The sequence below is a fragment of the Carcharodon carcharias genome, chromosome 10, assembly GCF_017639515.1.
Source record: "Carcharodon carcharias isolate sCarCar2 chromosome 10, sCarCar2.pri, whole genome shotgun sequence".
In the NCBI taxonomy this organism is placed as follows: Eukaryota; Metazoa; Chordata; class Chondrichthyes; order Lamniformes; family Lamnidae; genus Carcharodon; species Carcharodon carcharias.
In genome coordinates this window covers 153,405,691-153,422,690 of record NC_054476.1, presented here as the reverse complement: position 1 = coordinate 153,422,690, position 17,000 = coordinate 153,405,691, and the positions used below count along the sequence as shown (strand labels likewise).

At 40.2% G+C, this 17,000-nt stretch overlaps 1 protein-coding gene across 11 annotated transcripts in view; it reads right to left on the bottom strand.

Annotated features, from left to right (window-relative positions):
• Window positions 1-17,000, bottom strand: part of ksr1a (kinase suppressor of ras 1a) — a 197,307-nt gene that overhangs the window by 31,438 nt on the left and 148,869 nt on the right. For 9 of the 11 annotated variants that reach the window (XR_005944225.1, XR_005944224.1, XM_041197692.1 and 6 more), the window contains exons 4-5: window positions 10,997-11,456; window positions 4,838-5,019 (exon numbers count right to left, since the gene is read on the bottom strand). Coding sequence is in view for 9 of the 11 variants with exons in the window: in XM_041197692.1 (XP_041053626.1) it covers window positions 4,838-5,019; window positions 10,997-11,456 (642 nt within the window). In the remaining 2 variants the exon portion in view is untranslated. The remainder of the gene's footprint in view (window positions 1-4,837; window positions 5,020-10,996; window positions 11,457-17,000) is intronic. The other 2 variants (XM_041197696.1, XM_041197693.1) reach the window with 1 other exon arrangement.

Sequence of the window (17,000 nt, the reverse complement as noted above, 5' to 3'; positions counted from 1 at the left end):
ATTGATGGTCTCTGATACCAGCATGGCTGAGGTCAACTTACTCAGCAAAGAACAGGAATTAACCTGGAACCCACTGACCCAAATAATTCAGAATACCACTAAGGGAGTTAACATAACGTTTTATATTTACATTACTATTGAGCAGAATTACACAAAATATTACACTCCCCACAGTTGTTAAACCATACAGACCAAAATGTTCCAGGTTGTGCCAAGTTAACCGATCATGGTGGCAATAGGATATTATAATTGGCCTCATTATTTTTACATCTCCATTCTACAGGCAGTCTGCATGCAAAGCACACTTTTGAATTTTGGCGAAGATGAAATCAAACTCAGCTGCAGTACTATAAAAAGCTTGCCCACGCTTAGTGCCAAGGCTCATACATGAAAAATGGCTCCAGTGGGCAAGGTACAAGCGGTCATGGAACAGGAAAGAAGCTAAAGGGGATAAAACTCTGATGAAAGGAAAAATACAATAAAGGCAGGAAATAGAAAGAAAGGGACGTGAAGAAGAGAGGGAGAAAGAAAGTGGCAGGAAGAGAAATAATAAATCAAAGCAACATTTCAAATTGAAGTCTACAAAACACAAGGGGTTTTTAACTGTGTGTGTGTGTGTGTGTGTATATGAGAGAGAGAGAGAGAGAGAGAGAGAGAGGGAGTGTGAGAGAGAGAGAAGAGAGAAATTGAAGGAGCGTGATTCCCTCTGGGTTCCCACCTGCTCCAACGATTTTGCGCTGGGGTGGGCAAGATCTCATACCTTGCCCCAATTGAGGCCCTTATTGGCCACTTAAGGGCCATTTCCTGCCCAGCCTCAATTTTTAAGCAGGCGGGAAGATTTAGCTGCCATGGTGGAAGCCCAAAAAAGAACGGGCTTAGATCTCATGTGGGAAGGGGCGGGGGGGGCTCAGAACCCTTTTCTGACTACCCTTAAGGTCCAGTGGCTGCTGGGCCTCCCCTCACACTGCCCTCCCCTGACACCCGATCACCCCTTTTGTGCCCCTGCCAGGCCTTCCCTACCCTGGGACCCCTTAAAGATACCACGTCCTCTGATACCAGGACTTAGGCTCAGGCATCTTGCTGAAGTTCCTCTTCAGTCCACTGCAGGGCTGGAGAGCTACTGGCCAACCAGCTTGGCCGGCAGCAAGACGAGGCAGCCTCTCGAGTGAGGGGCGGAAGTCCCCCCTGCAACCAACTGATGTTCATTCAAGAGTGAAATGGCTGCGGGGCACTTAGAGTCAGTGGGGATGCGTTCCCCGCTGTCTCTTTGGATGGCAGGAAGGGAAACCCCACATCTGGAAAATTCAGGCCAAGGTATCAAACAGAAGTTTGGAATATTTAGCTTCAAACACCATTATATTAAACATCAGTGAATATTTACATTGCTGTCCTGTTCTTCACAGATAGATTAATTATCTCACAGGAAAAGAAATGTAACAAGATGAATTATAATTGCACCCCATGCAGATGCAGCCAGTTCTCGCTGTCTGGGGCTGCAAACGAAATGTGTTGAATTTACTAACTTCATTACACAAATTTGTCAGCTGTCTACTCTTTCTTATAGAGAACAAATGACTTCTGCACTTGAACCAATGCGATGCTGCAAGTGTGAGACAGCAGGGTACTATTGCATGCAAGGGTATTAAATAATAAAACAACGTGGGCATTGCTATACTTGAGCAGCAGTTTTGTTTCCTATCAGCAGCCATGTTGCATTGTGATATTTTAAGCATGGTTTTAAAGCAACTATCAGTTCATGTTTTTAGTCCAATGGTGTACAGTTCTTGACAATTAACCTGGTTACTCTACAATAACCATTTGATATTATATGCACAAATTACTGATATGGTGTGTGAATATGAAGACTCAACGAATGTTTAAAGTAGGTTATAGAATCTGCACTTCCATCACTACAGCCATTAATTATGAAGAACAGAGCCCATTTAAAATGCTACAAAGAGCTGTAGCTATTAAATTCACTTATTATTAGTATCTAATCGGGACTATATTCAATAACCTACTACTGACACCATATTTAAGTTCAATTATAGCGTCAATGAATTTGAAACATTTCTAAAGCTAAACATATTTTCAAACATAAAAATCTCAAAAGGTGTCATTCAGAAGTATAAACAGCGATGGCATGAAGTGGTTAAGCACATAGGCTAGGGTCCAAGAGGGATGCATTCACATAGCTCCCTTCTGCCCGAGAGAGAGAAGAGCAGGTTGTCTTGCTGCTCTCTGGCCCAAGGAGCAGCATGAGGGCAAAAAGGGTAGAAGGAAAACAGGTCATCAATTTAAGTTAATTAAAGAATGGCATTTGTTTATGGGAGTGGAATCTGGTGAAAAAGCAATAAAGGGGTGGATTCTGGAATTAAAAAACATGAAGGCTGACAGCGCTCACTGTATTAACAGGCTAAGTTGAACAGCAATCTTTGGAATCCACACAGGTGCAGATAAATGCTGAAATCCAGAATTTTACGTCAGTGATAAACTGCTTCTCTGTAGTTTGTGCCGCTTCAGTTCTTACCAACAGGCTCGACATGAAATGAACACAATGAACATTAGGAAACTTGCCCACTAATTCTGCACTGCAGACAGCAAAAAAAGCCAGAGCTAGGATATTTCAGGAGCAAGTGAATTTGTAATGGAGCAATAAGCGATTATTACTGCTAGACAAGCTCACTAGCCCTGAAAAATAATCTTACAATTCCCTCAGAAGATAATTAATATTGGAGATTTTAGGGAAAAAAAAGTTTTTTTTACTTTGTATATCTGGCTCATATTTCTGTTTATCCCATCTGTATTTTCAAATTTTTATTTCATCTCTGCACATGATCTTAATTTATTTATACTTCTTAGTTTAGACTCTATGCGTCTCAGTGAGGATTCTTCAATCAGATTGCTTGAATAGCCTTGTTGGTTTTTGCCCAGCTCAAGAATGTCATAGATCCCCTATAGTCGGCTCTGCACTGAATCAGATTTTGGATTTGAGCAAGTCTCCACTTTCACAGCAAGCACCATTCTTTCATCACTGACATCAAAATCCAGCCAATAAATTTAAACAAACAACTTCAACTCCAAGGTCCTTGAACATCCTATCACCTTCAAGGTCCATAGCATCTTTCCTGCAACTTTGTCTGATTCCCTTCAATCATGTTTCCACCCATCAAAATACAAAAACAACGTTCTAAGTCACAAATAGCATTTTCTGCAAATGTACAATGTTACATTGTCATTACAACATCCCCCAACTTCATCTCCTTTGTTAACCGGTTTAGTGGAACTACCTCTCTAGATTTCACTTCTCCCTACATGATCATAGCTAGAGCAGCTCCAGTACTGGCTTCTATTCCAACCCCAGCATGTCACCTCAAAAGTTCGCCATGGGTCTATGCCTAGCCCCTCCAATTCATCATCTGCAAATTAGCACTTGCTGATGTCATATACAGACATAGGGCAGAACTTTGTGGAGGCGGTGGGGGTCTCGGCCATCAGCTGGAGAGCTGGCGAGAGCCCCATCACATCTTGTGCCACCCAGGCACTCGACAGGCCAGTGGCAGGTCTTCCCCTGGGGTTAAGGACCGCCGGAGTGGATGTCCTGCCTGCCAACAGTTGCCGTCAAGGAAGGCGGTGGCTAGTGCCAGTACAACACCCAACTGCCACCCTCCTGCCTGATTAAATGTATCCTGCCATCAAACCATGAAGATCATACATCTCCAGAACATTGCCTTCTTCCTTCCCACTTCAAACCATTAACCATCACATGTCTTTGTCACTTCCAGACTCAACTACTTTAGTACTATCCTGGCACACCACCTAACCTCCACCCTTCATAAATATCAGCTCAGTGAAAACTATGCTGCTCATACGCCATTTTGCACCAAGTCACACCCATCCATCACCCTCTCTTTACCCCCAGTTCCCCAGTGCCTCAAATTAAAAATTCTCTCATGTTTAAATTACACTTTGGCCTTGTTCTGTCCTATCTCCACAATCTCTAGTCTTAAACTTGAACTATTTTGCTCCTCTGATTCCAAACTCTTGAGCATTGTCTCTTTTGCCCCATCTTTGGCACCACTGTCTTCCACTGCCTAATCCTAGGAACTTGCATGCTCTTCCTATAACCCACAGCCTCTTCCCTTCCCTCTCCATCTTAAAGACCATCCTTAAAACCCATCTCTTGAACCAAAGTTTGGGACATTCTCAATTTTCCTTCTGCCTTTCATACTCTGTTCACTTTCCCTTATATGCTCTGTGTACATCAAGGACATTATCAATGCAAGTTAGCCTTGTTAGTTCAGAGCTACAGGTACAGTGGACTGCTGCCCAAAGTAGTGTAAACTGATCTGTCCAATTCATTGGGTCATAGATACAATTAACTAAATATGCAGTTAGGTGTTCCTTTGTAATACTATATGAATATCCTAATGTTAAACACTCCTGGGCTGCTCACACACCTCTCAGTATTTTGTTCAAGAGCAATACTAATCATGCCCTTGCTTGTTTCTCAGTCATGAAATGACGCAGGGCATAGAAGGATTGCGAGATATAAATCAAAGTTAATTATGTTTTTAAAAAGGATCAAGAACTGACAGGAAACATGCTTCATTAAAAAGAGACAACATTCACTGCATATCTGAAATGATGAGAATGAAATGCTTGTGTTGATTAATTGTCCATTCGTTCTAGCCCCTTAGAAAAATCATGCAAAATTGAAAACCAAGCATGCCATGCAGGATTATGCCACTCTCAGACGCAATCTAATGTGGTGATAAATGCAAAACACCCAAACATAATGCATGCCTCAGCGCTGTGTTAATGTTAGAATACCAACTTTTTGGAGAACTGTGGTCATCAGATGGACAAGGCGTTGTGGGAAGACAGTGAGAACTCCCGACAGATTGAGGAAAGAAAGGCCTACATGGTAATAAGGGGGATCGGGTAGCAATATCATCACAGCTGTTGCCACTGCCATTGATGTTCAGATTGAGGAAAAACTTGTTTTTCTTACCGAACCTAGGAAGAAAAAAATGAGAAGTTGTAATAGTTATACTGACCAACAGCATAATTAAATTACGATATATTCAAAAGCGTTGAATTGTATTTAGCAGATTAAACAGATTGCATTATAATAACATTATAATTGAACCACAATGGTTATGACGACACATTTAGTCCTAGAGAACAGCAATGAAACGAACCCAACTCAATTATGAGGTTTATAAGTGCACAAATTATAGAACAGAATGGAGACATATCATGACCTGCAGACACACTGGATGGATAAGGAGAATTTTTCCTGTATGGTAGGTGAGCCAAAATCACAAGTGCACTCTTAATAAACAGGTTTACAAGTTTGTTCAACCAGAGCACAGCAGAAATCTTTTCCAGAGTAATTCAAACATGGTGACCAGAAGTGAAACCTAAGTGACACCTCTGATCAAGCTGACAGTTAACATTACATATATATTTGCCTCAAAATGATACTGGAACATGGATATTGAAAATGAGGCCTCCACTTTTATCCAGGTTTCATGATTTTTAATAAAAATCTGATATTCATGATTATCTAAAAATACAAACTAAGGTCTCATACCTATGGTTCTTGGTGTATTTTACACCACGTCTGCAAAACAGAACCTTGCATCATTTAAGCAATAGCACAGCCATGTGACCGCAGCTCTTTATTCATTACTCCAGTGGAATTTGATAGAGAAAACTGCTCCATAGGCCAGGATTTTCCAGTCATCAGGCAGGCTCAGCAGGAGTGGGCATGGGCAGTCACGGAGCTGACTGCCGCCCACAGTAGGCTCCACACCGCAATTTCACGTGGGCAGACGGGCAGTGTAAAATTCAACTTAATTACCTCGTTAATGGCCTTAATACGTCTTTCAATTATCGGCAGGCGCACAGCCGACTCTGGCACGCCCCCACCAAACAAAATATGGCCCGAGTTCGCGATGGTGTCTGTACATATGCCCGACGTCATCACATGTCATTTTACGTTCCGGCGTGTCAGGCACGCGCCCACATGCCTAATGCAAAATTCTGCCCATAGAATCATAACAACACAGGAGGCAGCCACTCAGCTCTTGGTAGAGCAATCTAGACAACTTCATTCCCCCACTCTATCTCCCCATCGCCCTGCAAGTTTATTTCCTTCAAGTCTATCCAGTTTCCTTTTGAAATCATTGATGGTCTCCATTTCCAACATCCACATGCGGAACATTCCAGCTCCTTACCACTCACTGTGTAAAACATCCTTCCTCTTATCCCTCTGCAATTCTTGTCCAAAACCTTAGACCCGTGTCTCCTTATCCTTGTACCATCAGCTAACAGGAAGAGTTTTCCTTGCCTATCTTCTCTATACCTGTCATAATCTTCCTAATCTGTCTAATCTCTGTCAGATCTCTCATCAACCTCCTTTCCTCCAAGGCAGACAACACAGCTTCTCCAACCTAAACTTGTAGCTAAGTTCCCCCATCCCTGCAACCTTTCTGGTAAATTTCCTCTGCATTCTCTCAAGGACCTTCACATCTTTCCAGAAGTGTGATGGGCAAAACTAGAGGCAATCTTATAGTTGTGACCTAACCAGAGCTTTATGAAGTTCAACATAACTTCCCTGCTATTCTGCTCAATGTCTCTGTTTATGAAGCTCAAGATCCTAAATGCTTTGATAACTACCCTCTCAATTTCCTGCCACCTTCAAGGATCAATGCACACAAGTCTCCAGACCCTGCATAGTCTTTAGAACGGCGCCATTAAGTCTATATTGCCTCTCCCTATCCCTTGTGCCAAAATGCATCACCTCACACAATAAATTCTATCCGTCACTCGCCGGCCCATTATGCTATTTTATTTTCTGTTGTAGTCTATTGGTATCATACTTATTATTTGCCACACCTCCAAGTTTGGCATCACCAGCAAATTTTGAAGTTTTACACTGCATTAGTATCCAAGTAATTTATATATATCACAAAAGTAGTCATCATAACACTGACCCTTGGGGAACACCCCTATCTACCATCCTCCAGCCTGAAAAACAACCATTTACCATGACTTGCTGTTTTCTGTGCTTATGTCAATTTATCCAGATCCCTGTTTCATGAGCCTCAGTTTTGTTAACCAGCCTTTTCTATGGTATTTTGTCAAAAGCATTCTTAAAATCTACGTTGACAACATCCACTGCATTCCATTAATCAACCATCTCTGTTACTTCAAAAAATTCGATTAGATTAGTCTGCCTTTTACAAATTTATGCTGGCTCTCCTTAATCAACTCAAATCTCTCCAAGTGCCTGTTAATTTTATCCGATTATTGTTTCTAAAATCTTACCCACCACTGATGTTAAATTTACCGGCAAGTAGTTACCAGAATGTCCTTGCACCCTTTCTTGAACAACAGTGTCACATTTTCCACACTCCAATTCCTGTGTCATCTCTTCCATATCCAAGGAAGATTGGAAGATTATGGCAAAGCTCTCTACTATCTCCATCCCATTTCCCTCAGCTATCTGGGATGCAGGCCATCCGGACCAGGTGACTTATCCACTCTAAGCATAGCTAGCCTTTCCAGTACATCCTACTTCTCAATTTTCACTCCATCCATTACCTCTACCATCTCAGCTTCTACTGATGGTTTGTGAGCATCTCTTCCTTAGCAGATAAAAGCAAGGTACTGCATATGTTGGAAATCTAAAACAAAAACAGAAAATGCTGGAAAAACTCAGCAGGTCTGACAGCATCTATGGAGAGAGAAACAGAGTTGATGTCTTGAGTCCGAATGACTCTTCTTCAGAGCTCTGAAGAGTCATACGGATTTGAAACGTCAACTCTGTTTCTCTCTCTACATATGCTGTCAGACCTGCTAAGTTTTCCAGCATTTTCTGTCTTCCTGAGCAAACCCTTTTATAAATTACTCATAAGTATTCCTTATAAGAAGCCTTTCCTTGCACCTTCTTTGTTCCTAATAGGCCCCATCATGCCTCTTACTACCTGCTTACTAGTTACCTGCCAGTGAAAGATTTTTGGGTTACCTTTTAGCTTAACTGCCATTCTATCCTCAGATTCCCTCTTTATTTCCCCTCTCAATTTACTGTACTTGGCCTAGTTCACACTTCAAAAATTCACCCTCATACACCCTTTTTTTTTGGTTCATCATATTCTCTCCCCCTCTTCAGCCAAGCATCCCTGACTTTGGTTGCCTGACCTTTCGCCCTTGTTGGAATGTACCTAGTCTGCACCTGAAGTACCCCCTCTTTAAAGGTCACCCATTGTTCCATTTATTTTTTTCTGTCAGTTTTTGGTTTCATTTTACCCTGGCTACATTCCTTAGCCCATTGAAATTAACCCTGTCATATTTTTCATATCTGAAAGTTATATTCAGCCCTTGACCGATACCAATCCCATTACTGGGCTCTAGCCTTTCCAAATTTATTTCCACCCTCCCATTCTGCAAATGGAAACTGAGGAAATAACAAAATGGGGACAGATCAACATCCCTAAAACAGACTTGGGGCTTGGGTCAGACAGATTAAAGTTAAATTGGCTCTAATGTACCGATCTTAGACAAGCCATAAGTGACAGAGCATTGATTAAAGACAAGTAGTCAATCTAAACTTTCACAAATAAAATTACAACTTATCATTGACTTACCATCATGTATTGTTTAATACCTGATAAATATACAAAAGCACACTAATAAGTAACATGTCACATATATATCCACATATAAAGCTGTTTTCTGTTAATGTATAAAGAGCCAATGTATAATAGTAAAGACATATGAATAAAACTTGAAATTATTTTTTTGGAGTGTAAGAACACTATTCAATCAGTGCATTTTGTGCACATTTTTGAACCACTATAAACATTCAATGGATATATATTGACATTTTATGGGAAAATGCATGCTTCAGCAGAAGTTCATGACAATGCAAAGTGCATAGTAGCTTCAAGTAGACAACACCGTGAATGTCATGATTTAGAAAATCATTGTTTATATAAAAAAATGTAGTGAACAGAGACCAGTTATTGGCCCCACCAGGAATCTTACAAGGTGGAAATGATGCTGCACTTGATCAATGAGTTAATTTTTAACAAAAATATGTCCACCTCAACACAACTTTACCAAGTTAAAGATGTGCTGAGTTATTAGTTTCAAAGTAGCACAAAGCTTGAACAGGCACTTGATACAATACTTAAACCTGTGTTTTTCTCCTTGGCAATCAAGAACAGATACTGTTACCAATTTTCTCCTTATAGTCTAAGAGCAAGAGGCCAATTGTAACTCCTCTATCACAACCTTGGCTGAAACCAGCAAATATCGCACAGATTGAGAATCAAACTAGCTTAACTTTGCGACCAAACTCATAGCTCATCAGCCAGCTAACTAATCAGTGGAACTATTCTAATAACGAGATTGTCTTAAATTTGGGTTCTGAATGTCACTATTAAAATCATGACTTGTCAAAAGAATCAAAACGAATGGCATGATTCTCTGTTGTGGCTCAAGTCTAAATCACCAAACAAACCCCAGAGAGGGCTTGAATTAAATTTACATTGCTGGAAAAAAGTAACATACTTTTTAGTGCAATACTGGACAAGTTATTAAACAAGGGTTTTAGCTAAATTGCTTTGCTATAAACCGCTTCCTTAGGGGAGTGGAGTACATGAACTTTCAGCTCTGTTTTATGGTGCAACACAACACATACTGCAATTCCAAAGTCCTGGGGGAAAAAAAACTTACTTTAATCATACACGTGGGCTGATCATTTTGGCTGGGATTTCTAGGCTCCAAATTTGCAACTTTTCCTCCCCTAGTGCCTAATACTTCACACAAGGTACTGAATGCCACCAGCTGACATTCAGCTGAACAAGTTTCTCCTTTTCCCCATGCTACTCTGCAAATGAACAGTAGGGGGTCGGTGAGCAACTATGGTCTGGCCTTTAAACTCGGATTTAAATTCTTGGGGTAAAGGGGGGAAAATAAAAGAATCACCATGTCAGAATGAAATCGACAATGTCATATGGGCACTCTCTAGCATCAACCAGAGCCATAATACCTTAATCCAGAGGCTCCCATCTCCACCCCCACCTCCCATAATGGTCTCAGTGTTATTTCTGTGATTTTAACAAGGAGTCACACTGTTCAGCTCAACTAATCCATGAGCAGAATTTTATGGCTCCATCGCAGCAGGGATGGGGCCGTAAGATGTAGATAGCGCCATCCAAAAGTCCATTGACTTCGGCGGGATCGTAAAATCCCACCGGTGTAAAATTCCACTCCATATCTTGGACGATACCACAAAATTTTTAGTGATCTATTATTGTGAAGCAAAGGACTTTTATGGGTAGCCTCATGGAAAACAGTAAACTCAATTGCTTGGAATTAAAATATAATTCCAGAGTTAAACTGACTAAAACCTTACAAATGGACCAATTAACCCAGTGACAAATTAAGAGCAATGCTAAATTATCAGCGTTTCACGTCTCAGTGAGGAATAGTATGTATCAGACAGAATTGTTCAGTCTTCTTTCCTGGGATGTCAAATGTCAAGTGCATGCGTACTGAAAGACACATTTAACTTTTCGGTAATACTGAAGCAAAATAAGTACCCAAAAGTTGCTGATTTAAAAAAAAGTGGCAATGTCAAACCTACTAACCCAACATGCATCTGCTATTGTGCTTGTTCTGTATACAAACTGCACAAATTAGCACATCAACACATTCTCCACCCAACAGTGACATGCGCAATCAACTGTTTGATGAAAAAAACTTGTATCCTAAAATACAAACACTACTCCTTCGTAACTAAGGACTCAATAAACCTTTACAACCAGATGAATCTTTAAATCTAGCAAAGTAGAGTAAAATCATCTCAATTAAAAAGCCTTTCTTGAAAAAAGCACAGCAACTGTTTGTAGATGCACCACATTGCAGTATAAGAAACAAGTTTTCAAATTGCATTAATATACATATAAATCTTACTTACCTAATTGTTGGTACCTCGTCTATTCTATTGCCCAGTTGTGACTCATGAGATTTGCTCCTGGTGAGTCCTGAGAAACCAGGAAAAAGCTGAATAAGTTTTCTAGAAGGTGGCGGCGGAGTTCGGGGTGGTTTAAATCGATGTTTCTTCTTTGAGGGAGGAGTGGCCGGTGGTGTAGTTATGATCATCTGAGCCCCTGATGTTCGTCGACCTGGTCGAGGGGACTGTGAAAAGGGGTCTACTAAGTTATCTGACCGATTTGGCAAGCATATATAATCCGATGTAGGAATAACAGAGACAGATATTGAACGCGGCTGTGGGTGAATTAGTCTGGGAACAGGGGAAGGACTGTGGGGCTGTCTGGAACCAACAGGAAACCCCAGTTCTGAAGGAGGTACAGTATTGCTTTCTCGTCTTGTTTCAGATGAAGTCCAAAGAACAGCATCATCTTGCAGCTCGCCACCTATTTAAAAGGAATACAAAATAAAGTTCATTAATGCAGCAACATTTGCCTTTAAAATTTCTCCACAATTTACTGAATTTCTGGTGACAAATATTTTAAAATAGAATAAGGCTAAGAAAGGCAAATAATGAAGTAACATGGGCATGCAGTTTGACACTTAATAAAATATTAATTGACAGATGTCACTTGCATTTTATTCAGAGATTCAACGATTTCATCAATTTTCCCATGTTGTATGTTAACTTCTATAGATTGGGCATGTTTTAGGAAAGTAATAGGAAGGAATAACGGAAACAGACAGTCTGAATATGGGGAGGTGATGGCATAATGGTAGTATTCCAGAGACCCAGGGTAACCCTCTGGGGGTCCAAGCTCGAATCCCACGGCAGATGGTGAATTTTGTATCCAGCAAAAATCTGGAGTTAAAAGTCTGATGATGCCCATGAAACCATTGCCGAATGTCATTAAAAACCCATCTGGTTCACCAATGTCTTTTAGGGAGGGAAATCTGCTGTCCTTATTTGGTCTGGCCTACATATGACTCCAGACCAGGCCCACAGCAATGTGGTTGACTCTTAAATGCACCCTGAACAAGGGCAGTTAGGGATGGGCAATAAATGCTGGCCTAGCCAGAGACACTTAAATCCCATGAACAAATTTTTAAACACTGAAACATAAGGAAATTGGAAGGAAACTGACAGACAAATCATTACATGCCTACAACTTTATGGATTAAACGGCTAGATTGAATGCTTTGAACATTCCGCAAGTCTGTATCTCTTGTATAGGACTCAATGGTCAATGACTTAACTAAGCCAGAAATTACAACATTTCACACAAAATGTATGGAAGCTCCCATTCTTCCCCTTGCAGTGCCAGTTTTCCATTAAGCTGAAGCAAAGATATGACTGTTGAAGCTCTCCAGAAACTTGCCAGCTGGACTGTCAGCATATACATCAGCCCAAGTAGGAAATGTCAACACTAGGCTTTTGGGAATCATAACCAAGGGAACTCTGCAGTGGCACCACGCCAATAGCAACCTGGAGCAGGACCTTGTGACAAATTTAACTACTTAGCACAAGAGACGGTGAAACTAATTGCAGAATCAATCCATGGCCCAACTGCAAACTAAACTCAGCACAAACCATAACTGGAACTTGCAGCTTTCTTGACCTGTATGCTTTTAAAAATCTGTTTTGTCCACAGATTTTAAAAGTAAACAGTTTGGCTTTTCAAAATGGAAGCTGTACGTTCTTAAGGATTCAAGAGGTCAGCCAGTGTAGTCCCTGACGATGCTACAATTAAATTAAAAGATCGTTTGAACCAGATAGGAATTGAATGCAGCAGTTATATGGGATGATTTGCACAGAATTGTCCAAATCCAAATAATGTAAATTTATGGTCTTCATCAACATTTAATATGGATATCTTCATATCTTTATAAGTGGTAAACGTTGTTGGTATTGATCAACTATTCACCTGTTTGTCAGACCCAGTTTCATAGCAAATGTCTATCCTTCAAAGTAGAACTGTGGGTTTTAAGCATTAGACAGTTCAGTCACCTTGTCAGGTGCACCTGGTATACTATACACAAGCAGCTAGTACTTGCATAAATCTTCCAAAGTTTGTAATCTGTTTCTGTTGAGGAACAAGTAGTAGTTTGTCTGAAGATCAGAAAATAGGATCACAAAAAGATTTGTCATAAAGGGCGACAAGAATGATAAAACACGGTGGAGGTCTTGTGGCCCAGTGCTAGCATCCCTGCCTCTGAGCCAGAAGCTCCAGGTTAGGGTCCTGCTTCGGGACTTAATGGTCTCAGTAGGTGTGTTCATAACATCAAAACGTCAAAAAGATTGATCAACCACCTGCAAACCCTTCCAATATACCTAGGGCAGGCATTAAGAGCAGGAGAGTTTCCTGGTTAGCCAGAACCTGCAACAGCAAACTGCTAGTACCTTGCCAAACATCACCCTGGCCCAATACATGGAAGTCCATGGTCACCAATGCTCTCTTAGGGCAAGGTACCTCTGAAGAGGGAAAGATAAAACATGGCAAGTGATGCCCCATATGGGCCTTTGTTGGCAGCCCTGTTATTTACTATGGTACATAAATAATCTGGATCCTGTCAAACATTGCAAGAATTGAACACTGCAGGAAGAAACAGGCAGAAAGGTGGAAGACACAGTTAAATGGAGAAATGTGTTAAGTGATACATTTTGGAAGTAAGAAGGGGCAAAGGAAACAATATTTTTAATAGCAAGATTTTAAACGGAACAGAGGAATAGAGGGTCCTTGGTGTGTACTTACAGGGGTCATTAAAGATGATGCTACAAGCCAATCAGGCCATAAGAAGACAAAGGGAATCCTAGGTCTTGCATTTAAAGGGGCCGGAAACCAATAGTAATGAGAAAATGTTGCGCTTTTACAAGATATTAATTAGGTTTCTGTTTTACATTGTGTTCAGTTTTAAACACATAATACTAAAATTATAAAAGATACAGCATAGATTCATTAGAATGTTATAAAAGATGAGGGTTTACTGTAATGGAGTTGGAGCTTTTCATTTTCAGTTGGAGCCAAGACCAGCTGATAAAGGTGTGCAAAAGTTATGATGGCCTCGTTCTACTGGTCAGCCATCACAGCAACATCCTCAAATAATGAGCTAACAGATATTTTCAGCTACCTCTGATTGAGGGAGGAATGCTGGTCAGGACATGGTAAGAGTTTTCTGCTCTCTTTCAAATGCAGCCAACCAAAGTATGGTGATGGGGCCTTGGTTTAATGTAATCTCCTAAAAAGGGCTGATTCTCTGACCATGTAGCATTCCATCAGGACTACACAAGAGTAACTGACGACTTTTACTGAATGTTTGATACATTAAACATTCGGTCAGATATTATGTCTTGGCAGAGTTGGTTATAGCTTTCTGCTCAGGATCTTGCAAGCAAAAAGGACCAAAAAGAAGCTAATGAAGGATGAATAATGCATCCTAAGGAAAATTACTACCTACAATAATTTAAAATTGGTCTTCAAAAAGTACAGCAAACAAATGTTAATTCCCTCCAAAAGTTTCAGATATTTTGCAATTATTTTAACAGTTCTTACTTTTGGACCATTTTAAAGAGGTAATTCTTGGTCAGAAGTAGTTTGGAGCAAAAAAGAGAAAGAATTATGTTGATTATGTTTGATTATCAGCATGTATGCTACCTTCTAGGGAAACCAGTGCCATTACAGCTGAAACTCTCAAGATTCATGGCTTTCTCTATAATTTTTCTGCCTAAACTATCTGTCTACTTCATTATCTTTGCCTGGGTGTTAACTCCAGGTACAGAAATTTTGCACATCAGCTTGACTTATTGTGGGTGGTAGGAAGAATGGTCTTAAACTGATTTGCAAAAGGATCAACTCTTCTTCGTAAATATCTGAATCCAATTTCAATAATGGTTATTGGCTTAAAATGGTTGCCCTTTATTTATGGACACACCCTCCACCTCCAACCAGCAACACACACAACATTTGCTCAGCTACTATTCTCCTGATGGCTCAGTGAGAAAATTGGTGAATAAGAGAACCACAGAATCATGGAAATTTAGTCAAGAATAGGCCATTCTGTCCATCTTGTCTGTGCTGACAAAAGAGCTACCCAGCCTAATTGCACTTTCCAGCTCTTAGTCTGTAGCTGTAGCCTCAACAGCCTCAAACATAGTGAGGGTTTTTGCCTCTTACCACCCTCTTGGGCAGTGATTTCAAAACCCACACCACCCTCTGGGTGAAAAAAATCTCTCAATTCTTTCCTAATCCTACCAAATACCTTAAATCTATGACCTCTGGTCATTGACCTCTCTGCTAGGGGAAATAAGCCAACAAAGGACTAATTGAAAAATAAAGCCTACTGAATCAGCAGATCTAAGCCACATTCCCTGGACTGGAGGAAAATCAAAACAGACATGTGCATATACTGTCATACTTCTACAATACACAGAATATGGTCAGAGTTTTGTGAACCTGACCTGCAAAGTAGATTCATATTTTAACACAGAAAAATCCAAAACATTGAATGGACTATGAAAATCATTACATATGAACAGCAGAAGGCCTATCCAGCCCACTCCGCCATTCAATATGATGATGGCTGACCGAATACCTCAATGTCTGTCATCCACTCTATCCCCATAACCCTTTACATTATTGTTAATCAGAAACCTATCAGTCTCTAACTTGAATGTACTCAATGACTGAGCTTCCACAGCCCTCTAGGGTAGAGAATTCCAAAGTTTTACAACCCTCTAAGTGAAGAAATTTCTCCTCATCCCAGTCCTAAGAGGTTTCCTCATTTTGAAATTGTGTTCTAGACTCCCCAACCAGGGGAAACATCTTATCTGCAACTACCCTGTCTTTCCCTTTAAGTGCTTTGTAGGTTTCAATGAGATCACCTCTTATTCTTCGAAACTCTAGAGAATACAGGCCTAGTTTTCCCAATCTGTCTTCACAAGACAGTCCCGCCATCGCCATCCCTGGAACAAGTCCAGTGAACCTTCATTGCACTCCCTCTACGGTAATAATATCCTTTCTGAGGCAAGGGGACCAAAACTGCAGAATGCAATTTAGAATACACAAATCCCAGTTTTGCACAGGTCTTATGTCCAGGATTCAGAAGTTACAATTTAGAAATGTACTAGCTTCAGGTTAAGATTAGAATAATCAAATAAATTTTATATCCAAATCACAACACTGGTATAATGTTCACTATGAATATAGGATTAAAATAGATGCTTACAACGAGGCAGAATGGGACCATAGGTCACTATAAATTGCTTATGACTGAAGGTTACTCCTCTTGAACCAAGCTTTTGGTTATCTAACCCAATAAATCCTCCTTTGGGTTAGCAGCTATTTCTGTCCAATTATACCTCTGAAGCACCTGATGACATTTTTTTTTACATTGAAAGCTGTTTATTAAAAAGCTACTGTGCTTTTGTTCCCCGTTGTTTTCCTGCGTGGACGTTATCCACCATCAGAAATGGTCAGAGACCAGAAACAAAGTTTCAATGATTTTTGAGTAACAGTGCTTTCTAAAATCACTATTAATGTTCCTGCAGCATAAAAGAATGAATTTAGGACATTAGCATCTGTGCGCTGTTACCATTCTGATTTCAAGAATGGTTACTGGCTTACAAATGGTTGGCACTGTAAACCTAAGCTCTGCTTGTGTTCTACAATAATGTTTGCATTTTAACTAAAATTTTTAGAAGCGATCTCAAGGACTGATTCTAAAGCCTAAAGTGCATTGTCTTTACTTTTGAAATATTAACTTATTCTCTATGCATCAGCTTGGGTTCGTTAGTGAAACATTTGTCCATACTCATAATCTTCTTTAGCTCCTGTACAGGTGAGAAATAATATGAATCATTGAACACAATAAATCAAATCTAGAATAATTATCTTGATCACTTAAAAGTTAAGATATAGCATTTAAGCCATTGTAAAAATAATGCTTGTTCCAGGATAAAATGCATTTTCTGTTGTACATTTACGAGAAATGCG